At 32.1% G+C, this 25,783-nt stretch overlaps 1 protein-coding gene across 2 annotated transcripts; it reads left to right on the top strand.

The window, feature by feature from the left end:
* Window positions 1-5,799: 5,799 nt before the first annotated feature.
* On the top strand, window positions 5,800-25,032 carry LOC143056517 (neuronal acetylcholine receptor subunit alpha-3-like). Of its 2 annotated transcripts, none has more exons than XM_076229598.1 (6): window positions 5,800-5,944; window positions 13,913-14,070; window positions 17,913-17,957; window positions 22,506-22,615; window positions 22,933-23,465; window positions 24,573-25,032. In XM_076229598.1, exons 1-6 carry the CDS (start codon window positions 5,893-5,895, stop codon window positions 24,941-24,943), a joined length of 1,269 nt encoding a protein of 422 aa, XP_076085713.1. In that variant the 5' UTR covers window positions 5,800-5,892; the 3' UTR covers window positions 24,944-25,032. The 2 variants fall into 2 exon arrangements, with proteins under 2 accessions (XP_076085713.1, XP_076085712.1); XM_076229597.1 differs by lacking the exon at window positions 5,800-5,944 and adding an exon at window positions 12,097-12,355.
* The last annotated feature ends 751 nt before the right edge of the window (window positions 25,033-25,783 follow it).

The following is a 25,783-nucleotide window of genomic DNA, read 5'->3' as shown; positions in this document are numbered from 1 at the left end:
ATAACAAATATAGCCTTTGTATGAGGTCAATACAGGATATATCGACCCAAAGAAGTATATCGACCTCGGACTTCGTCCTCAGTCAATATACTTCTTTCCTTGTATCGACCTCATACAAAGGCTATATTTGTATAATACAATGTTGATATATAGAAACTATTAGTTTGTACACGTGTTTTATTTTGGCTCCACCTTTTTGTGATTTAAAGGTAATACCGTCAACAAATATAAAAACCAAGCATTCCCGATTATAAGTTAAAATAAACCATCGTCTTATAGATGGATAAGTTGCGGATGACAGAGACCATCAGCAGATAAAATTTTATTTTACAGTGGCTTTCGATAAAACTAATTATCAAATACTAAATCGAAATATAATACATTAAGAAACAAATATCATTACTTGCAGCTTGCCTATCATTTTAATCGAAAAATGATAAATAGAGGATTATCCACAAGCAGGGGAATTTTATTTGTACTGATTTGTACAGGTACATTGGAGGGAAGGAGGGAAGAACTTTAACGGTCATGTTTATTTAATTATATAATCAATCCATTAACTAAAACAAAAAAATACAGGTTTCAAAATAAGTGTTTTGCTTTCTATGAAAAAGATAGGTATGATAAATATCCGCAGCTATAGATGATAGATCGATTGCAAAATATTTTTTATACAATCGAAAATTATCGATATTTCGGATTTTGTTTTGCATGTTATCGATTACAATTAATTAAAGAAGTCGGAGCTTTCTCAATATCAGTACATGTAGCAAACTGGTTGGCTCTAAACTGTACTAGGAGTTTTGTCAAATCATTTAATTTTGGTGGTGTGTCCTGTCCATCAGACAATCATTTAGACTTGGATGACTTGGTGATTGACGACAACTGCAGTCGTATACTATTCGTATAGGAGTTGTGCTAGATTCCTTGTGTATAGGGTGGTGTGGAATGTAATGAATTTTACCGCCTTTTTGTTCTTTTTCATCTACTGTCTCAACAAATCCTCTGTGTTCATGTTCGGCGATAATATCTCCATACTTCTTTAGTAGTTTGGGATCTTGACTAAGTTTCTTAATAACGTTCTCTGTTCTTCTTCTTGTGACTGTATAGTTTGATGGTAGTTTGTCATGTTCCTGTTTCCATAGCAATTTTGCAAAGTATTTATTACCTCTGAGTTCAATCGAAGTGTCTTGATATGTTTCCAAAAAATCCGTATCGTCTTCGTCTGTTTCCTTCGAGTTAATACCAATCGATTCCAATCTCCACAATGTTTCTATATCATGCTCCTCCGTTTTATGAGAAACAAGCATATTAAAAATGCTAGTATCCATCAACGAGTTATCCCTCTTGTCGCTTACTTGACCGAAAAGTAAGAAACCTAACTTTGACCTCACGGTGGTTGGACCATTTCCCCGTATGACTTCATCCTCGACTAAGTCCCAGTAGTAGTCAGCTCCGATCAATAACGATATTTCGAAAGACTCTTCCTGTGTTACCGGATGTGCTAACTTAAGTCCCCGTAAATAATTATGTCCTCTGTTGATGTGGCGAATATTGTTCTGCAAAAGTACGGCAATCATTGGTACAATTAGAACGTGTATCGGTATTTTCTGTCCGGCATCTGTTTCTACGAACACTGTCGATTTATCTAAATGTCTTACATTTTTGTTTCTATCTCCAAATGCTGATAACTGTTAAATTAAGTTTTTTTCTTGCTAAATCTTCGGTCACAAATGATCTCTGTGCTCCCTCATCAAAAAGTATATGGGTGTCTCTACATGAGTGGTCTGACCATACGGGTGCTACTGCAGTTTTTAAAAGAACATTTGTACGTACTTCGACTGACGATGAGTATAAAATTGAAGTGTCCTCTTCCTTCTGATTCGTGTCATTTACCAAATGTACCGATGTCTGGTTAGCTTGTCCATTGTTACCATGAAAATTCATATGTTGTTGGCTGTAATTTGTATTGTGCACGCTTTGTCTACTCTTGTCATTATCGTGGTTCTTGTTGTTAAATTGGCGTACAGTACACAGACTTGTGTGGTGTCTTTTGTTGCAATTTCGGCATAAGTGTTTTGACTTACATTCATTTATACGATGTGTTCCAAGACAGTTGAAACACAATTTCTCGCGTTTTACAATGTTCATGCGTGATGCTGGATCAGATACGTTCGCGCAATACGCTGGTGCGTGTACATCGTGGCAAAATATACAAGGTTTAGTGTCTAAATTCTGGCGTATATTTCTTGTATTTAGAGCTTGATTTTGGCGGGGTTTTGTTGATTTAGTTCCGGTAAAGAAAGATGATGTACTTGGTAAATTGTTAGAAGATTCAGTGTCTTGTCCCGCATCAATTATGTTTATTTCATTGCAAATACTTTTCCGGAGGTCTCGTAATAACCAGTTGTCTGTTCCATGTTCACGGGCAAGGTTTTTTTTAATTTCTCCCAGTAATTTTTTCAAAATAATTGGTACAAGTAATGTTCCATACGAGTCTTTTGACCGGCCCAAAGATTCCAGCCCTCTGACGTAAGTTTCCATTTGATCATAGAATTGTCTCAAACTGACAAGATGGTTTCGTGGTGATGGAATTTCTAAAAATGCTTGTATGTATGCTTGCGTGATTTTGTGTGTTTGTCCGAATCTTTCCTTCATTAAAAAAATGGCGTCTGCGTAGTTTGAATTAGTAAGTGCAAAACCAGCTATGGTGCGTGATGCTTCATTCTGTAACAGCGCTTTGGGGTAATTAAATTTCTGGACATCGGTCAATGAAGGGTTTAAATGTATGGCGCATTCATACGAATCGCAGAAAGTTTGCCACTCTGATATATTCCCTGTGAATATCGGAAGTGTAAGTTTGGGTAAGTAGTGATTCTGACTGCTTGCGGATGTATACGAATTTATATTAGTACTCACTGTGTTACTAGTAGCTTGAGAGAACGGATTTTGGGACGACTGCGTGCATGAGTTTTCTGTGAGGTTTGATGAGACGAACGGTTGAAGGTTAACATTTAATATGAGTATCTTGTACAAAATTTCTTATGTGTCTGATTTTGGTTTCTAACGTAATACAATACTCATCTGAGTCTGGAATTTCACTTTCAATATCTTCTGCTTCCGTTAGGTTGAGTATCTGCTCATTCAAATTGTTCAGTATTTTTTGCTTCTGAAGAAGGTTTTCAAATGTTGCGTTCAATTCTTCTGGATCGAAATCTGTATCTTGCTTCGCTGCATCTATCTTCCGAATAAGTTTTGTAACAGCACTTCTGTTCCCGGATCTTATCGACTTGAGCTTGCTTAAATCCATTGGTCACGGTACCATAAATGTGGAGGTTAAAAGTAGGATACTTTCGCTAATATAACAAATACGTCTGTTCAGCCATAACTTTTGATAACAACTCAAAGAGCCTACGGCGACGTCACTGAAGTCGCCAACGTCGCCAATGGTAATGTACAAACTTAGGAACTTCGTAATCTCGCGGTAATCTCGACAACAGTAATACAGTACAAAAAAATGTAGAACAAGTAAGAATTATATGCGAAATAATATTTCGATATTGCTGATTTATGTATAAAATAAATGAAACAATTAGAGATATTTTTACGAATGGAAACGGCCTATTTGTAAGAATTATATCTATTCTTATTTTCTTGTTTTTTTATATTTTCTAAAAGATACATATATATAAACAGTAACAGAACAATACTTTATCACTTAGCTGCCACTATAGTTAACTAATATGTAAGCTTTTTGTAAAAGCTACATTTTTCTATACTGTTATTGCCTATTTAATTTAAATGTAAGCCCTTTGTTAAAGCTTCATTTGTCTATACAATAATTGACGTTTACGGTGCTAACATTATTTGCCATCTTTGCCGGCCGTATTTTTGACGTTAATTCTATGATAAAATTATTTCAATTTATTAACGGCAGTTTTATTATTTGGATTGTATTTAGACACAAAATATGAATTATAAGAGAGCATACTCGGTAATAATATAATTGGTCTGACTTAAACATTATTTCTTCAACATTAATTAATATTGTTACAATGTCCCATAAATGAAATATCTTGATTTAATCTTTCGTATTTTATTGGAAAACGTGTTTCTTTATCTTTTATTGTCGACTGAGAAGTAATTAATACACTGTATTATCTTTTTATGATTATTGGAATTTGGTTTCACTATTATTTATGATTTAGAATGTATGAACTGCATATAATCGTATCGTATACATCAACATTCAAGAATCAATTAATATTCATACTTGACTTTGTTTTCATTTACTGCGTGGATCAAAACACCTTTACTTGCATGTGTCAAACCTGATAGGTGTCGTTTGTTGATCTAGTTCTGCTTGTTATATAGATGAAACCAGTAGTTTTCCCGTTTGACTCTAGTTATTCTGCGACCATTTATAGCTAGCTGTTCGATGTAAGCCATGGCTCCGTGTTGAAGACCTTACTTAGACTAATAATGGTTTACTTTTACAAATTGCGACTTGGGTGAAGAGTTGTCTTATTGACACTCATACTCCATTTTATATCAATGTAACAGAAGATAAATCGACAAAGGGTTTTTGATGCCAGTTGTTATCTTTGGCGGTTTTGTTATTATTATTTTTAGTTGCTTCATTAGGTGACAACTGACAGTCGGCATTTCACGTGTTTCATAGTGTGTTCCTCTAAGTCTGAATATATCAATTGTTATTATTGACTAATGCCAACCCTCTGCATATAACGTAGAATAACAAAAGTAACACGACGGGTTTCACACATTGAGAACACAATGTTAACGAATAGGGTACACTTTGGTCTATCCCCGGTTTTGTTTTGATTAATTTAACCCCTGAAATTGAATACAAATAGATTCAAATAAATAAAAGGGGGATGCACAATTTCCTATTTTGCTACCTGAACTATCACCGTTTGACAAACCTGTCTTAATATAATGGAGAATAGAAAAGGGTAATGTACAAAAGAGACAAATACCCGACCACAGAACAGAAAACTAATACTCATGAAAACAAAACTTTTTTTTGTTTTTGTTTCTTTGTAGCTATGTTAACTGAGAGAAAGTTTTGGAATTGACTCACCGATTAACCGATTTGTTTTTATTTTTTAGAATTTAATTTCATTAATTAATAATTATACCTGAAATTAAAACCCTTATAAATTTGAGACTCGTTTCATTTTGTCACGTTCGATTTCTTTAATTAACAATACAAGTTGTTTGTTATCAAGTATAAAGAAACAGGAAAAAGAAACATAATCTTTGAAATGTTCCTTCCAAAACGGTATCTAGCATCAAATGACTTGCATATTAATTCTTCTTTGGGGGTAACTGATTATCAAAATAATGACACATAAATGCAAATTGATAAGCATGTTATTGTAAGGAATTTAAAAATGTATTTAAACTTCTGATTTTTTTTTGATTTTTTTCTGTAATTAGATTTACTGAAATCAAAATATATAACTATAAAAAAAATATGACATTTAGCACTAAATGGAAATTTGATACTATTTCTCTGTGGTGATGTATATTAATCAATATAGATTATTTTAAAGTTATTTTGATAACTCGGTTTCGCGATCAATCAGGAATATCATGAATGTGTTACTATGCAAGTTATATTAAGCCATGTGCTCTAGATTTATCATTTAAGCATTATCCGTTGATTTTTGTAGATGTTTGTTGTTATTCTAAAAACAGTTCAATTCATTTGATGTCGGAGTTCTGATCTTATAGATTTAAACTTTAATTAAAACAGACATCCGCGATAGAGACGATATAATATATAGTTACTTCCATTTATTTTTAAAACTCTAAATCAAATCGAGAAACGGATAAATTTGTTGCTGCTGCATATTTTTCTAGGAAATAATGTCTAAAGGATTCTGCACAAGAGGACTTTTACGTTTCCTTATTTATATAGGTAAGTGTAGAGGGTGCTACGTGAAAGGTCGTGTGTATTCTATTACATCAAGTGATATAAAAATAAGAGGGTCGGTGTGAATGTTTTTCATTAGCTTATTTCCTCTACCGATACTGGACCAATTACTGATCACAGTTATTTTAATAGTAACTTTTTGAAACATAAGTCCGAGGATCCTGTATGTAAATCAACATTGCTGTTAAGGCTAAAACTTGATTATAAGAGGAAAGACGCAAATGTTGTTGCGTGTATGTAAACCGTTTAAGATAGATAAAATGAGCAGATTAACAAGATCTGTATACTGTCTTTTTAACCAAACTGTTCTGACGACTACTTGTTGTCCTTGAATTATCTGAAAATCATTCAGATATCGAAGTTTGATAGTCGAGTGCTCAAAAATGATGTTGTCGATAAAAAAAAGTTTCAACCTATTTGGCATTTCGGGACTAATCATTAAGATAATGAAGTAATTTTGACAATAACCATGATCAGTAAATCTAGATCTAGCAAAAGGCAACATAGCTATAATTGACTGTTGATACCTGGCCTTGGAGGCATAAAACTTTGCTCAGTGCTCGGAGCACAAAAATCATGCTCGAAACATGAAATCCAGCAATTTGATTGGTTGATTTTTGAATCTGAGTACAAAAATCATGCTCGAAACATGAAATCCAGCAATTTTATTGGTTGATCTTTGAATCTGAGTACAAAAATCATGCTCGAAACATGAAATCCAGCAATTTGATTGGTTGATTTTTGAATCTGAGTACAAAAATCATGCTCGAAATTTTTATTACCGTGAGCAGATACTGGCATTCGCTGATGATTGATATTGATGTTTGACACTTTTTAAACAATATAATAGTAAAATTAATGATTGTAAAGTGCCAAAAAAAGTCGTCAAAACAATATATCACTACACATAAGTTGTTCAAAATTGCGGACCAATCCCTTTTTGCACTATAAGCGTAGTTAAGAGAGAACAGTAGTAAGCCTAAGCAAAAAAAAGTAATTAAATTTTAAACAAATCCAACATAAATGCTGCCTTCTTTGTACATGTTGTATAGAAAACAATTTGTATACAATAAAATTGAGAATGAAAATGGGGAATATGTCAACAACCAGACCAAAAAGTACATGACAGACGAAGGCCATCAGATGAAAATCCAACACACTACTCCCACAAGGGGTTAAGTTATCTACCATTATATAAAGATTTTTTGTAGGTTTCAGGCAGATATGAAGAATCAACGAATAAGAAATATGAGGAAAAAGTCACAAAAGAACACGAATTTACAAAACTCGCAGTTCAATGTGATTTTGGTTAAGAATGTATACTGACACTCAACAATATCGTAACGAAAGATATTGAACATAATTCCTAAGAAGTAATGTATTTCATGCCTTGCATTTCTTATCAAGAGGCTTGATCATATTCTACAAAAATACAAACAATTTTCATTATGTATTCAAATACATATTATGAATCAAATTAAAGATTCTGTCTTCCACACATTACTATTCACAATAATAAAAAATAACAGATAAAAAATACATTAAGTCGAGTGTGAAGGCGGGAAACTTTACGGCACCGATAGCGAACCTCGAATGACAATATCTTAAATTCGCATAGCCGCCAAAAGTATAGCACGAAATATTTGAATTGACCTTCTTCAAATATTATGGTCAGTTGTAACTCGATCAATGAAAAAAATGTAACCTATTATATACTTTCAACACATGTATAGTAATAAACAAATATACGTGGTAATGTTCATATACCGGTTTACATAACTTTAATAAATATATTTAGTATACCTCAGTATTTTTTTTTTATATATATAAAAAATAATGAAATAGTTGTCCTATTTCATTCCACAGACGATTTGCCAGTCAATAGTTTCAAAGACTATTACTCCGGTTAATAGTTTCATAATCATCTTTCCCGCACTTTTGCATGCTTATTTTTTATTGGACAATAATGATGTCATTGACTATTTTGCTTAGCAACTTCAAACTCTAATATTGCAAACGGTATAATCTGTTTGTGCCGATTGTAATTTAACTTACAAGTAGCAATTATAAAAGAAAAGAAAATCTTCGCGTGCATTTTTTTAAGATTTTAAATATAGTAAGTACCTTATTTATAATATTGGTTCAGTAATCGTATTCAAAAAGTGAATTTGCGTTTGGTGTACTTTAGCTTAAATGTATTATGTGCACGAAAAATTTAACACAAGTATTTCTAGTCTTGATTGCAATTTATGAAATATTTAAACATACAAGAAGAACTTTAAAAAAACGTATGTTTCATCTTGTGCATGTCAATTTATGTGACATTTTTTTTTCTTTTCTTTCAGATGATATAAACAAATGTACACTATTAGAAAATTTGTTAATTTGGTATATAAAAACACTTAATGACTGTGTTGTTCAGTATAATAAAACACTAATGACTGGTTGTGCGGATAATAGCAAGTTTGTTGTCCCTTCCATACCGACTATTGCTATCGGATTTGCCTCGAACAATAGTCGATAGCTCAGGGACAACAAACTTCCTATTACTCTCACACCCAGAAAAAAGGTGTATATTATTTTACAGTGACGTTGTATCATTTTAAATATCATCATAAAATATTTGCATTATTTCGTTGATATTGACTAAATACGAAAACGTAATTTCAGTCAGTTTAAAAATATTTAATAAAAAGGAGAATACATGCAATACGTATTGACATCCTTACACATTCTAAGATTCTAATGATATGCTTCATAAAATTGTCTGGGAAGATGCAAAGTTACAATGATTTACTAACAAATATGTAGGTATGATATTTTTTTGTCTATCCAACGCAAACAAAAAATAAATAAATAAAGGTAACTGAACAGTACTAAACAATGAGCAAAATCCATACTATTTATATATCTATAAAATACCCGTTAATATGTTAGCAGCTCTTCTTGTATGTGTAAATATTTCATAGATTTATGTCAATATATTAGGCATACTTAACTGTATGTGTGGTGACTTGAATCTGAGGTTTGATATGTTAGGTGCTTTAAATATGGGCACCAAATTACAATAACATATTCTAAAGGTTACTGTACAATTCGCGCAAATGATCGGAGGAGTAACAAGGCTTGATGTCCTTGTAATTCACAAGAGAGAAGAGTGCTTAAGTTATTCATAGATGATATATCTAGCCAGAAATGCAAATAAATATGATAACTCATACTTAGTAATCTTCATAGATAAAGATAAATCATATTAAGTGAGTAATGCCTTTTCATTTTCCAATATAAATCATGTAAGCAGCGACTTTGTTTCTTTATTTTTCGGCTCATTATTATTTTTTTTTTCAACCGCTATGACTAGAAAACAATACATTTTGTAACTAACTAATAAATACACAACGTGGCCGGGATGACAGACAATTCGGTTACACTGTCAACCTATATATTAGCAATATATAACGGATTCATATTTTAAACATCAACCTCCGATTTCGTGAACGTTTGTCGTATTAGTAATTTAGAAAACAAATCGACTTGTGTGACATCGTTGTTATACAATTAATAGTTGATTAGACGCCTACGACAGAAACAGTTGATTTGGATAAAGTAATTAATTAATTATTTTATCGAAGTTTTGAATAGATTTGAGAACAAATCCCTGTACTTGTACAGACGGGATATATTCATCAGAAAATGAAGTATTAAGGAAGCTGCACACTGAGGGGAAGGTTCTTTTTACTGCTTTAAATAAGTTTGTGTTTTTGTTTTTCTTCTTCCTAAAATTACGACTAACATTTATTCTATTCAATATATAATTTTAATCATGAACAAAAACACATGGATTTTAAATAAATTGACGATAGCATCTCCTCGGTTGAATCACAAAAAAGCTGACCTGAATCTCTTTAAAGATAAATTTTGTTATTTAGAAATCAAAATCTGACCGATTTTTCTTTACCAACCTTCGCCTTTAGACAGGTTTAAAGTTTGGGAATCATTTCCTATTGAACCCATTTATAAAACGTTCTTTCGAAGTAATCACAAGAGGTGAAATCGATGTGATAATAATAGCAATCTATACATTTTGAATTTCATTCCTGACAAATATATGAAACGCAGATATATAGGTTTTTATTAAGTAAATTTGCTTATCCAATTATGAAGAAGAGGGAAGAAAGATACCAGAAGGACAGTCAAACTCGTAGATTGAAAATAAACTGACAACGCCATGGCTAAAAACAAAAAGACAAACAGACAAATAATAGTTCAGAAGTAGATTAACCAACAAAACGAAAAAGATATCATTTCGGACCTTGACCTGATTACCTGTGCAGAAACGCTATCCAGCAGCGGTTGTTACCGGCCTGTGTCTTGGTTACCTTTGCATTGTATTAAATACGTATACGTAAGGCGCCTGTGCACTTTTAAACGGTAGTTTTTTGTTTAGTGTTGATCGTTGGTCCATGTCAGTCATTTTTTTTTCATAATTTGTTTTGTTTTAAAATAGATCTTTAGTTTTCTAATTTGAATTGTTTCGTATCTTTCATGCCTGTTAAGGATTACTACAGGCTTAAGGTTTTTCTCATTTGGAAGGTCATATCATTGACAATTATATCACATCTCCTCAATCTCATATGACAGGAAACGTGTCACATGAATTAGAAGAGAGCATCATAATACTTATCTACTCTACAACACATGTCTGTAAGGAACATATAAATGAAATTGCATTGCGTAATCAAAACTGATGCAAACATACTCTACAAGTCGCTTCAATGAAAACTTATCCATACTATTTTAATAATAAACATTTACAACAGAGGGACGTTAAATATCAATAGAAAAAAACGTCAACGATATGGATTGCCCCTCAAAACAAAAAAAAGACAAACATACATTTAATAATACACAAAGCAGAACATGGACAACTAAATACTAAGCAACACCAACCCCACCAAATACTTGGGGTGATCTTATGTGACCTGAGGGGTAAGCATCCTGCTCCACATGTGACACCCGTCATGTCAGTACAAACCCAGTAATAAGTCTTATTTGGTAGATCCCATTTGTCAAAAGGGGTCAGAAATGTAGTTAATATAAATTTGTTCACAGCTATTTCCATAAGTTGCATTAACGACTATAAGGTAATACTTTCATTCAAATCACGTTACGGCGTTCTTTCATATCATTTATTTTCATGAATGGCAACTTTACCATAAGGTCAAATTATGTAAATGAAAAGCTTTACAGTAATGCACTGGGAATGAAAATGAGTTATGTGTCAAATAGACAACAACTCGACCAAAGAGTGAGACCAAATTGTTAGCTGGTTAATACCTTAAATGTATTTAGAAAATATCATTTATTTGGGATTTTTTTCTGTATTACTATTAACGATAGTAGGCAATATTGGTGAACAAGTGGTTACTGTAATTTACAATCAAAAACTGGTATTTATGTCAGTTCAAAACAATTTCTAAATGTCTTTTTTGACAGCCAAGGTTCCGCAGGATGATGTTCAACAAGCTTGATCTATTTCCAAAAATTTCTTTGTTAACATTAAGTAAGAAATAGGAAACAGAAATCTAATATTCAAAAATGTCTTTGTTATCAATAAGAAAGAAACAGGAAACAGAAATCTAATATTCGATAATGTCTTTGTGATCGATTACAACGATACATGCCTAAGTGCTTTTGAGACAGTTTCTAGTTGGACATGCACGTTGAATTGTATTCTCTCTACGTGAGGGCAAATGTTCATACAAACAAATCAAATTGAATACACAATGCAAAATAGGTGCATATAGAAATTATTGAAAGGAATGACATGAGAAATGTACAAACCTTTATATATATATTGGATCCATTTCACATCCTTGACCGAATAATTTGTAATCAAAATTTTAAGAATTAAAGTTCAATGCTAAAAAATTGTTTTTAACAGGATATAGAAAATAGATATTATTTCTCTGTGGGAGAATATGTTTATAAATGAATATATATATCTATATATTGTTGATATATACTATTAGTTTGTGCACGTGTTTTTTTACTCCACCTTTTTTGTGATTTTAATCCGGTGGTGATACCGTCAACAAATATAAAAACCACGAACTCCCGATTTAGGATTTAAAAATCATCCGTCGTCTTAATTAAATATTTTTCGTAATTAAGAAAATATAGATGGATACGTTGCCGATGACACAGACCATCAGCAGATACATTTTATTTTACAGTGGCTTTCGATAAAATTAATTATCAAATACTAAATCGAAATATATAGTACATTGAGAAACAAATAACTTTACTTGAAGTTTGCTTATCATTTCAATCGAAATATGATAAATATAGGATTATACACAAGAAGGGGGATTTTATTTGTGCTGATTTGTACAGGTATGTTGGAGGGAAAGAGAGAACTACTTTAACGCTCATGTGTATGTAATTGTATAATGCAATCCGTTAACTATAACAAAGATTTACAGTTTTAAAAGAAGTGTTTTAATGTTTATGAAAAGGATGGGCATGATAAATATCCGTAGTTATTGACTAAAGATCGATTGCAGAACATTTTTTTGTATGATAGAAAATTATCGAAACTTCGGATTTCGTTTTGTATGAAATTGATTACAAAGTAAATTTTACGGACGCCATCATGAGTTGGTTGACCGTTATGGAACAACCGTTTCACAGATGATATCGGATATGTTCCTGATGTTGTTACTACAATACCCTTCCCTTTTCACGAATGTGACCTACCGAATAAGGCTATTTACCGGATTTGTAATAACATAAGCAAAACGACAGGTGTCACATGTGGAGTAGGATCTGCTTACTCCTCTGGAGCACCTGAGATCACCCCCAGTTTTTACTTTGGTTTGTGTTGCTTAGTCTTTAGTTTTCTATTTTGTGTCTTCTGTACTATTATTTGTCTGTTTGTCTTTTTATTATTAGTCATGGTGTTGTCAGTTTGTTTTATATTTATGAGTTTGACTCTCCTTTTGGTATCTTTCGTCCCTCTTTTTTAATTAAGAGATTTTTCTTAGTTGGAACGTCACCCATCAGTATATTTGTAGAAACTCGCGTCTATCGTACATAATATATATTCTGGTATCTATAATGCGTTTAAATACTTTTAAAATAAATAAGAACATTTTTATCACTTACAATTACATCCGTCGTATATAACATAGTAAAAAAGACATTTAAAAACACTTATGCTGTTTAATGATGAAAATTCCGAATATATAATTTTACACATCACTTGATCAAATTGATAAGATAATCGAATTGATTTCTTGTTACAAAACTGTTAATTACGATAAAAGGATACGATAGGATCTTTCAAAAAACACGTTTAATTCTCAAGCATGTAATGTAAATATTTACGATCATAGATAACTGTCGATGTCTAAATAAAAAAATTAAAAACCTGCGTATGGGAACGATTGCTTATATAGCTACACACGCCGCACCTAATAAATCATCGATTGAATGTTCTTTTATGAACCTTTTGCTACTACAGTTGTCCAATAAAGCTGTTTGATATCTTAATCTACTAGATTTATCCCGCCGCAAAGTACACGTCTTACATGTCTTTAGTCGGGAGCCTGGTTTGATTTTAATGTATAAAATATCATTACGTGTTTGTTGCTTTGGGGAGTTGCTGTTTGTGGTAGATCTTTGAAATATTGTGAAACAGATTTTCGACGTATATTTAGAGCTTTTTATTTTTTAATATACATGTTTATTGCTTGGTAACTGTTTAACTAACGTTTACACAACATTTCCTTTTTATAACAGATATACAAATATACAACGCACATAAAAACCATTGTATGATATACAATTTACAAAAGTCAGTTGTATTCATGCATGTTCCTGTGTTTATATAAATATTGCAGCTTTCTGTAGTTTAAAATAAGGAATTATAATATTTAATATATTTTCTAGGTTTATTGAAACCATCGACATCTTACTCTGTGAACGACGCAAATAAAATTCACAAGTTATTATTTAATCAGACTGACGAAGGTTACAACAAACTGGTACTACCCGACAAACCAGTTAATGTCAGTGCAGAGTACAACTTTCTAGCTCTCAATTCTTTGGTAAGTATTTTTTCAGATTGTGTTTTTTTTTTCTGAAATTTCTAAAATCATTAATATGAACAAAATGCAAAACATGTATCGATATGACCATGATACCATATAAAAAGGTATATTTGATGTATGTTAAAGCTTTTACGTGATATCTCTTTTCTCTGGTGAATAGGTCAAAGGAAGAAGGAAAATCACAAAAATACTGCACTCCGAGGAAAATTCAATCGGAGAGTCCCTTATCACATGGCAAAATCAAATGACAAAACACTTCAAAAACGAAGGGATAACAGCTATCACATTCCTGACGTGGTACAGGCAGTTTTAAAAGTACATAATATTATTTAATGGACGTCATCATTGCGTTTAGGGGCGTCGTGACTTCCGTTCCAATGTTGAGCGAGTTGTTGGAAAACTATAATTCTACATTGTACGAATTATTCGGCAAATTGAATTCTCAAAATTGACAATCAGCATTGCTGTCATTAGGAAATTGTCATTAAGTACCTAAAGAACAACCATTATTTCTAGTTTATCCTGCACAATGACGATCACTAAGACGATTGATGAACGTAAATAGTGCAGGGATACAGGCGACCCCCTCTTTCGGATAAATGACGTCATAAAGGCGCGTATAATTGACGAGTTTTTTTTCCGGTGACGGATGAACTCGAAAGTGGTCTATTGTTTTGGTATTACCCCATATTCATTCCTGAAACCTCTGAATAGTACGAATGCAACAAACCTTTGCGCATATATTAACATACCTTTAATCTCTGTTTAAGGTAGTTCAGGGGTATAGAAAAAATGGCAAAATTTTCTTATACCATGCTAAAATAAAGGTTTTACTATGCTTAAGATAGTTCATGAAAAAACATATGTTTGTGCATATAAAGAAGTCTGCGAGACAGAATTGTGAAATTAAATATTAGAAGATAGGTTTTATAATAAATATTTTAAGAAAATAAAAAGAAAAAATGGTGTCACCAAACTTGTTTTCTTGCAAGAAGAAAAACAAATGAAAATTCCCCTATTTGTCCAGTATATTAATAATAATAAATGTTGTACTAAATGAGTTATCTCACCTTAAACGGCTTATTTGAAAAACTAATTATAAAAGCACAAATATTTCATATTTGTTAAAATGTTTTCAATAATGCAGTGCATAACTAAGTTTTCTTATAAATTGTAAATCTGTCTCCAATTTGCAGATTTTAGCAAAACAGTGTTCTTGCTCTTTGAACACCGTCTTGGAAGAGAGTTATTAACGTTCTATTTATATCCTGAAAATGATTGAACTTTATATAAAATCATTTCATTCTTAAATTTCAGAATAATTATTTCAGTAATCTAATTGTCCTCTGAATATAAATCATATGATTTGAAAAAAGCAGTTTCAATTTAAATCATCAAAAGGTGAATCTGAAGTTCACCATACAATTATATAATGCAAAGTGGAAAGGAATTAATATAATATAAGTTGCAAAACTTGTTTCCCAATCCACTATAAATAAATATGTTTAAACTAATTATATTATGTTTTTAACTGCACTAACCGAGTTTTATCTGGTGCAATTTATTCAATCGTTATGAAACGGATATACTTCGGCAATAAACAATAATGAAACACATAACCGAATTTACTTCTACAAAAGTTTAAAGATTTTATTATATTCAATTCTAAAGAAATTTCATAACTACATTTAAAGTTACGTACGGTTTGTTATTTGGTTTAAATGGTTTTGTTGTTGATTTTTTTTTTTAAAGGACAGTAAGGACACAATATATTTATTGTAAAAAAAATAATATTTGAATTAAAAACCAATTGTTCAGAGAACAATTGAAAGTCTTTCCACACCAAAGATATTTTGATAAAAAGATAGTTTCTTCATACTGATGCGATAAATAAAAGTTTAATTATATTTTTGAGTGATATAAGGGATATAATATGCTACTTCCGGTGAAAAGAATATCATTTCCGGTCTCATATGATAGCTTCTTTCACACTGATTCCAAAAATATATAGTTTTTATATACTTTTGTATGTAGAAGTGGAAATAATTGGCCACTTCCGGTTTGTTGGAAGTCATGTTTAGTCTTCAGTAATCAGTTTATGTATCTATATAACAAAATATATGGATTCTGAGTACTTTTAGATGAAACAATTGCAAAAATAGCTACTTCCGGTTTTCTCAAGGTCACTTCCGGTAGCCATTTTTCAAGGTCATTTGTCACCTAACCTTTTGTACAAGGTCAAATGCCTTTATAATGAACTTATTTAAAGCTATAATCAAATAACCTCATATCAAGACATTTTAGGGGCAACAACTCCTCTAAGATGCCATATAATAGAATAAGACTAAATGTAGCATATCTTCATTACATTAAAGCTGACATTTTGCACTTGTTCTTTAATATGTATCTTTCAAAGTGTCGGAGAAAATGCAAAAACAAGCAAAAGTCTTAATTGAGAACTTGACCTTGACCTTTGACCTTGACCTTATTTTCTAAGTTTGGACCTAGGGGACTCAATTAAAAACATTCCAAGGTTATACGGTTAACGGTTTATGAGTTAAAAAAACATACCGACAAATTTATTCCGTCAAGGTAGATAACTCCTATAAAATTTAATCGAATCGCTTCGATCCAAATACGCCAAAAATTACTGAGGATGTAACGAACAATTTGTAAAAAGAATTTTGTCGCTATCTTGTTTTGTTACGAAGGAGATGCACACAGAGTGTAAACAGTGAAAAGGGAGATAACTCTTACATAGAAAATGGTTCGCCTAAGCAGGGTGAAATTTAAAAGCGCATAAACTATACGATACCATATGAGAAATATCTAAGCGACATATTGCGAAACAAACATTTTGCGCAGGAACAAAATTTGGCGGAAGAAAAAAAAAAAATAGTAATCAGAACAAAAACAATAAGTCTTTCCACAGAAAAGTGGAAAGACTTAATTATAATGTTCAAACATTATTTTTTTAACATCTAAGCTATAATGAACTTTGTGTTTGAATCATATTTATACTGTATGAGTTATTCCAACCCAAACGTTTGCCGTGTTATCAAAGTACTCTGAAACTAGGTATTTTACTTTAATAAGCAGCGATTTAAAGTATCAATTTGCCATTTATAAGTACGATGGCGAAATTATGCTTTGACACAAAGCCCGATCAATCATCAACCATTCATATTATAGTCAATAAGTACATGAATTGTAATATTTAAAACTTTAACAAAGGCTTTTAGGGGGACATAGCATATTTTTTAAAACACATTGTCAACCAAGATGGAACCCCCATATCGCCATGAGTGAAAAATCTAAAAACAAAATGACTACAGTGTAACGTGTGTTATCTGACACACTGGGGGACCAGAACAAAATGTCGGATTGAGCAAGGTGTTGGAATACGAAGTAATTCTTCTGCAAGGATAGACATATTTTTGGATATTTGTCGGTTAAAGCAGGATGTTGGAATACTCAGGTGTCGGATCAGGCAGCTTACACTGTATTTACAATGATTCTACTTTATGCATCGTACTACTACTTATTGTTTTCGTCAAGCGGGTTTCCCAAACAATTCTGACAAATCAGAAGGATGGATATACATTCATATTACAGCGACAAATATGAAAATGTTTCCCTTAAAATGTATATAAAATGTAACTTTTTAAAAAAGAAATCATTTATTTAAATATATAAACGTATTAAAGTCTTCTTTAAAAGTCTTTTTAAATAATGTATACAGAATGACCGAAAACAAGCTGCCATTAATATCTGAGAATGTGCATCATGTTCAATTCTGATTAAAACATAATTTTGTTTTTTATCTTATTTTTTTTAAGAATGTAAAGGAACAGGTATTGGAAACAACAGGATGGTTTACCGTGGTGAGTAAAACAATTTATTTTTAATATCTTTTAATTGACCAATGATGATTTCACTTTTATTCCTTTATATGCTGGATGAATTGATGTATATTTTTGTATAATACACAGACTCTTATTTAAGTGTGATCCTTGCAAAGTGTCTTTCTTTAAGTCTGTACTTGTTTGGCAAGAAAAATGGCATGATGTTATGTGTTATTTTAATATTCATCAGTCATATTATTTGGCAATATGCGTTTTCATACATGTGTTATGTGGAATGTTAAGAAAACCTGAGCGCTACATGAGACCACCCGTAAAGTATATCGCCGGCTCTTTCTTCAACAATGGAGATGTTGAATTTATCGTTACATGTCAACAAATAAATTGACATATTAAATAGCAAATTCATATCAATAGTAATTTTGTCAAAACAAAATGATTTCATCTGATTCGTGTGACTATTGTTATAAACTCCTGCATATTAAAAACAAAACAAAAGTATATACTTAGTAGGTATGACTGCTTTTGTTTAAAACTCCAAACTGACGTAGACGGGAATCGGTACGTTTGACATTTCAATAATGGCATTGTATTAGTTGAAAGGCCAGATTATTAACAACGCATACGCTCTTCATACACCAAACGAACTCATAATATTTTATGACATTTTAAACGAGAAAAGACAACATGAAGGATTTTTGTTTTACGAAAATATTTGTCATACAATTTCAATTTAATTGATGTTTTGTTTTTGTTATTTCTTTTATATTTGGCAATGAATACAAAACAAAGAAGATGTGGTATGATTGTCAATGATACAACTCTCAACAAGAGACAAAAATGACACAGAAATCACCAACTACAGGTCACCGTTCAGCCTTCAACAATGAGCAAAGCCCATACCGCATAGTCAACTATAAAAGTCCCCGAAATGACAATGTAAAACAAATCAAACGAGAAAACTAACGATCTTTTTTATGTACAAAAACTGAACAAAAAACAGATATGTAACATATAAACACACGACAACCACTGAATTATAAGCTCCTGACTGGGGACAGGCACATACATTCATAATGTTGCGGGGTTAAACATGTTAGCAGGACCCCAACCCTCCAATAACCGGGGATAGTGGTATAACAGTACGACATTAGAACAAGCTATAAAAATCAGTTAAAAAAGGTTTAACTCCTCAGATAGCAAAATAATACAAGTGGAAGTATCCGATTACTTGTACATCCCAACAACAAAAAAACACTAGGTACAGATCTGAGAGTAAGTATGTTAAATTACAAACTTATAAAAACAATTTTAACACATTTTGTATCGATGATTGATCATAATGATATTATAGTTATCAAAGATACCAGGATTATAATTTAGTACGCCAGACGCGCATTTCGTCTACATAAGACTCATCAGTGACGCTCATATCAAAATATTAATAAATCCAAACAAGTACAAAGTTAAAGAGCATAAAGGCTTCAAAATTCCAAAAAGTTATTACAATAGATTTGATTTAGTACCAAATTCATTAAATTCTGCTCCTAAATTCCACTTCTGATCCATTTTTACTTTTTGCGAAGGTTTGAGAACAATGCATATTACGGTAAAGAGAATTTTCTTTCATTATTCAATATATTAAATATTTGAGGCTCCCACAGTGTACCCCTCCCCTCCCTCAGGTCGCAAGGTCGCTTTTAAATTCGTCGAGAGGTCGTTTTTAAGGGAAATGTACAGGTCGCAGGTCGTTTTTCCCAACACAGAGGACGAACGTCGGTCGGAGGTCGTTTTTTCCCAAATTTTACAGGTCGCAGGTCCTTTTTAGAAGGCCCTCAGGTCGAAAGTCACCTCTAAAAAGCCTAGAGGTCGCAGGTCGTTTTGCGGGAGCCTTATATTTGATTCCAACATTTTATGCAGACAACAACATGATTTTACAACTGTAAAAATAGAATTTATATAGGAACATTATATCATTTACTGTTTAACTGGTAACATAATCCACATTCATATCAAAATTAAATGTGTTTGCTCTTAAGTGCAAAACAAATGTCCTAATTTCAAAATATCTGTCATTAATAACCAGCATTTTTATACAGTATGACTTTCGCATCAAAATTGAAAACATTTTTTTTTTTTAATTTTTCTTGTAATCAAGCATAGTTCAGTTTCCATAAATTTTGATTTTAGTATAAATGAATAACACGATACAACCGTATAACTAATCCCAAAATAAAAATTTAGAAAAATTTCTGGTTATTATCAAAAGCGTAAGCATTTTTTTTTTTGTTTTCCCCAAGGGGATTCGAACCCTGCATCTAATGAATCGTGATCAAATTGTCTGTGTTGTGTCCAGCTCTCTGTAAAACATGGCTAGCTAGGCTATATAATATAGCTTTTGTATGTACAGTAATTATTTGCTGGTCGGTTTTTCAACCTTTAATGTCTGTTTCTTTTGTTCGCACATCATTGTCAATATAATTGAGTTTTATGCGACTGTCATACAAAAAAGATGTTTAGGCAGCTATTAACCCGGTTTAGACAACAATTTTCTACATAAGAAAATGTATGTACAAACTCAGGAATATGACAGTTATTCCTTCGTTTGATGTGTTTGAGCTTTCTATTTTTGCCATTTAAATTTCAGGCTTTGAATTTTCATCGGAGTTCAGTATTTTTTTTAACTTCACTTTTTAAAGACCCGGTCACACCTTACCGGATAGCGCGAACGGATCCTGAACGGATAACTTTTTTTTTCAATCCGTTTATATCCGTTAGTAGTCCACTCTTATCCATTAAACATCCTTCCATATCCGTTGCATGTCCGTTCAATGTTCGTTTTAAAATTTTTGAACGGATGTCCAACGGATGAAGTGTCCGTTGAACGTTCAGTAGGCGTCCGTTTTTTATGGTACTCGTCCGTTTCGTATCCGTTTTTTATCCGTTACTTGTCCGTTATACATTGGTTCAAGGTCCGATATACAAATTCAACAACGAACGTTAACCGGATAAAACGGATGATGAACGGATGTTTAACGAATGGGAAATGGACATAAACCGAAGGATAACGGATAAAACGAACATATACCGAATGTAAAATGGATAATTTTCAATTGAAAATTTTGCCTCAGATTTTTTGAGTGTCATGAATGTTTTTACGGTACTCGTCCCTTTCGTATCCGTTTTGTATCCGTTACCTGTCCGTTATACATTCGGACCTTCAAGCAGCTCTTATTCAGGTTAGTCTGAATTTAGATGTTGCAAATACCAACCTACTAACTGTCGAAAGAAGAAGACATCTTATCCTCGTCCTTTTCCACCTCTATCGTTTTGTAGTATTTTGAAGAATAGACTAAAACCAATTACACAAACACTTTTTTTAATTGTGTAAGGTCACGTGTATGTTATTTACATGTACTATATAGTCTTGTTTCTTCGCATCACGGTAAAGAGCTTAAGTTTCAGTCGACATACACGCCATCTTGAAATACTTACTTATCATATTTTGATTCTGGTTGGTTGCCTTATGATGCAAAAGAGATCATACAGCAACATCTATCGGTTTTTAAACGAGATAAAGAATAACAGACTTTTTTCGTCTCAGGGTAAGACCTCAAATGCTTGAAAATTAACTATGTGCATGTCAGTTCCTATCAACTGTCATTAATTCATGTTTGCTTTATTATGCATGAACACAAACATTCAATATCGAAATATCAATTGTGATACTTGTTAATTGCTTTGTATATTTACAATATTCACGATTTGTTTTGCTAAACATTGTTCCTATAAAATGTTTATAAACATGCTTTATCTGTATTTATTTTCAAACTTGTGCCAATCTAGGAACCCCTTCTGAGTGAGCGGCATACCTTTAGTGCAGTGCATATTTGTAAATGTTTTAATTTGCAACAAGTAAAGTTAACAATATTTCATAAGCATGGATGTATTACGCACACTCTTTACAAGAAATTATATCGCATATCAATCTATATCTATCAATAACAAATTTCAAGTACTTAATTAACAACCATTTGCACTCATATTACCTTAAATTAGTACAGAGTGAAGCAGTCAACAGCTTTTTAGAAAGCTCAAAACTGTCGAGAATAATTTTTCGCCTATCTTGTTTATCCGTTTTATTCGGTACGCCTCCGTTAGCTGCTCGCTTTATGCGGTACTCGTCCGTTGGATGTACATCCGTTCTTTGGTACGTTTCCGTTTCTCGGACGTAAGATATCCTGTGTGGATCCGTTTGGCATTTGTTATGCGTTCGTTTTATTTGGTCAGTTCACCACAGACTCCCAACGGGTAACTATTTTTTCAACGGAAATATTTTTGTTTCATCCGCTTGGAGTCTGTACGTTCTAAGCTTAAGGGTTGTAAATTAGTACAGGATATCACATCAGATTCAAATTTGATCATATATCTATTTATATATATATATATATATATATATATATATATATATATATATATATATATATATATATATATATGAATTTAGCTTTACATTTAAAATTATACTCGATAATTTAATGTAGCTGAAACTGTAATGTGAAATTTTAGGTATGGAATGATAGTCGATTAACATGGGATAAATCTTCATATGGCGAAATTGACTATATATATGTACCCGAAGATACAATTTGGCACCCTGAATTGATTGTGCAGAATTCGTACGTATTAACATTGTATTACAATTCTTAACAGTAATAAACAAAAGAAAAAGTAGGCTTATTGTACAGAATTGTTCTAACTTATATATGAATACATTATTTTATTTTTTATAAAAGCAGAATTAAACTGAAAGAATATATTGTTTGTTATGAAAACTAGTAAACACACATGTGAATGTATTCAATTTATGTTGTATATTTGATACTTTTGGATCATCTATCAGTTCATTTCAACTTTAATATGTAACAATAACTCGTTTTTCACATTTTCTTGCGAAACAAATATCTAATAAAATAATATTCTATTTCAATCTAAGCATTTTGGTATTACGGAAAAATCTTGGTGCCGAACAAACTGTTAGAATACAATATAACGGAGAGGTACGATGGGAACCACCAGCTGTTTTGTCTACGTCATGTGACATGGATGTAACGTACTTCCCATATGACAGTCAAACTTGCGAAATAGAACTAGCTAGCTGGGGTTTCTCTGCTGATGTTGTCAACTTAGAATTCTTCAAAACTCATATCAATTTAGAAGACTACAGACCGGATGAAGAATGGGACCTTCTAACAACCTTCCAAGAAACATCTAACCTTACTGAAGACGAACTGGTATTTGCGGAACTTTTGTTCCGAATGGAGTTTAAGAGATTGTATGGTCATTACCTAATGAGTGTAATATTTCCGACAATCCTTACTGCTATATTAACATTCGTTACATTTTTTCTGCCGCTTGAATCTGGAGATAAGATAGGATACATACTGACAGTGTTACTTGCATTGGCGGTTTTATTGACGTTGTTTTCAGACACTATGCCTACGACATCAAAACATACTTCAGTTCTAGGTAAAGTTACATTTATTGTTTTGACTGCCTTATTAACCAGATTCCGCTGCTGGCCTTGAATTTATAAAATGTTCGAGTATTTTATTGTACTCATACTCCCAAATTAACTAATCAAAATGCTGGATTTCATGTTTCGAGCATGATTTTTGTGCTCCGAGCACTGAACAAAGTTTATGACTTCAATACCTATTGCCAATATTATACATCGCCGTAATAAGGCTGCGTTCAATAAATATCAATAAATCAATCAATTATGTTCCCTTTTTTAAGTGACAAGGAGTCTGGTTCTTTATGGTATCGACTAATAGTGCATTTGCCAATTACCGTTGTATTTAGAGATCCTATTTAAACATTAGTTTTTATTTACAAAGGAGAGCTAGCAGAAAGTGCACATTTACCTGTGCGTAATGTGAGTAATCTTTAAGGTTTTCAAATCTGTTAATTACATTAATTTGTTGTTCAGCTTAATACTTTTAACATCAGAAATCATTTTTCATGAAACGTTAGTTAAACCGTCGATACATCACTTTCAATTCATAATGCTTTGCAATTGGCAATAGCCAATTTTGTCCGGTATAGAACCAATCTACGGAGGTAATTCGTTTAAAAAGTGTGTAATAACAGAATCAAATCCGTAATTGGCAAATGGACTATTTGTGTATTCCAATATGTTTAATATGGTTTAGACGCATATAAGATAATAATTATTGCAAGGTTCCTCAGTAGATTTCTTGTTCGTCGAAATGTCACCATCGTATTAAAATGTCTTACAAAATTACTGAACAGAACTTTATTGACTGTAAGCAAATTATCTGTCCAAATCGCGGATTGAAATCAGTGAATAAGTCCCACAATTTACTGCAAGACTGAACATGTCCAATTAAATGATTTTTTAGGCATTTAAGATGATTGTTAGATCAAAATGACTATATAATACTAAAGTACATTTACTAGTGCATATGTTTTGGCAGATTTTGTGGAAATGTCATAAAAGCTGTTGCATTAAGCATCATTTTCGCAGATGATGTTTCCGTTTTAATTAATACATTGTTGTAGTTATTAGTAAAACGGTAATACTTTTAAACTTATAGCACTTTTCTTTTGCAGTGGTATTTCTTACAGTAACATTGGGAATGGCCTGTCTTGTGATTATCTTTACGATATTCATCATAAGACTTTTTCATCAACCAGAACACGACAAGGCTCCGAAATGGATGCATTCCTTGGCGAGGAAATTTCTGAAATTAAAATGCAAAGCCGGAAAAATAAATCATCTTGATCATCTTGATCAAAGTCAGGATATTGAAAATGACTCACCAAAAGACGGAAGAGTTCACTTGAAGAGTAAAAAGAAGTTTACACCTTACACCAACAAGGAGCTAGCAGAATTCTTTGATTATTTCCTGTTTGGTGTTTTCACAGTTTTATATATTTTGGTTCTTTTATGTTTCCCAATAGTTCTTAGCACGTCAACATGAATGATGCAAACAATATATTGAATATAAACTACATGTGTGTGTCGATTTCATTATTATATAATAGTTTAGTAAAAGAATTTCCTGCTTTCGCCATGATTGTATAATACAATTTTATATATTCCCATTGTAATCACATTCACTTGCACTAATCATTTCACCAATGTATTTTTCCTTGAATTATTTTGACATGTTTACTGAAACTTTTTGGTAATTCAAGGCGAGAAGTTTCTTTGTTGCGCTTTCTCTTTTTTTTCAGTTGTATCACATTTACTTGCACTAATCATTTCACCAAAGTGTTTTTTCTTGAATTATTTTGACATGTTTACTCAAACGTTTTGGTAGTTCAAAGCCAGAAGTTTTTAACGTTGCGCTTTCTCTTTATTTCCTTCAGTTCTGCCTGATTTGACAATTGTTTCAGGCAACCATTAACAAAATTGGCTGCTGGATAAATTAATTTAAGGTGGTACATAACACTACAGGGAGATAACTCTGTACGTTTACACAAAATTGTTCCACCTTAATGTAGCAGGTTTGGCTATTTAGCCTCAGGATATTCGCTCCTCTTGTTTTTGAATATTTGGCCAGATATTCAGAATCCTCTAGATTTTTGTATATAGTGAGATTAAAACATTTTGCCCAATAACCCCAATTTTTCTTTTCATTACTATATTAGATATAGTTTAAAAAGCAATATTTGAAAAATCTTAAAAACTCCTTGTTATGTTTTCAATGTTTTGGAAAGGAAAGGGTGCTAATGCTAAATGTCAAGTCTATAGAGAATCATTTCAAGCCAAATTAGACTTTTATCTCACAAACAAGCACACGGACCGTTAATTTTGT

This window comes from Mytilus galloprovincialis, chromosome 13, assembly GCF_965363235.1.
Source record: "Mytilus galloprovincialis chromosome 13, xbMytGall1.hap1.1, whole genome shotgun sequence".
Classification (NCBI taxonomy): domain Eukaryota; kingdom Metazoa; phylum Mollusca; class Bivalvia; order Mytilida; family Mytilidae; genus Mytilus; species Mytilus galloprovincialis.
This window is presented reverse-complemented; position numbering and strand designations above follow the sequence as displayed.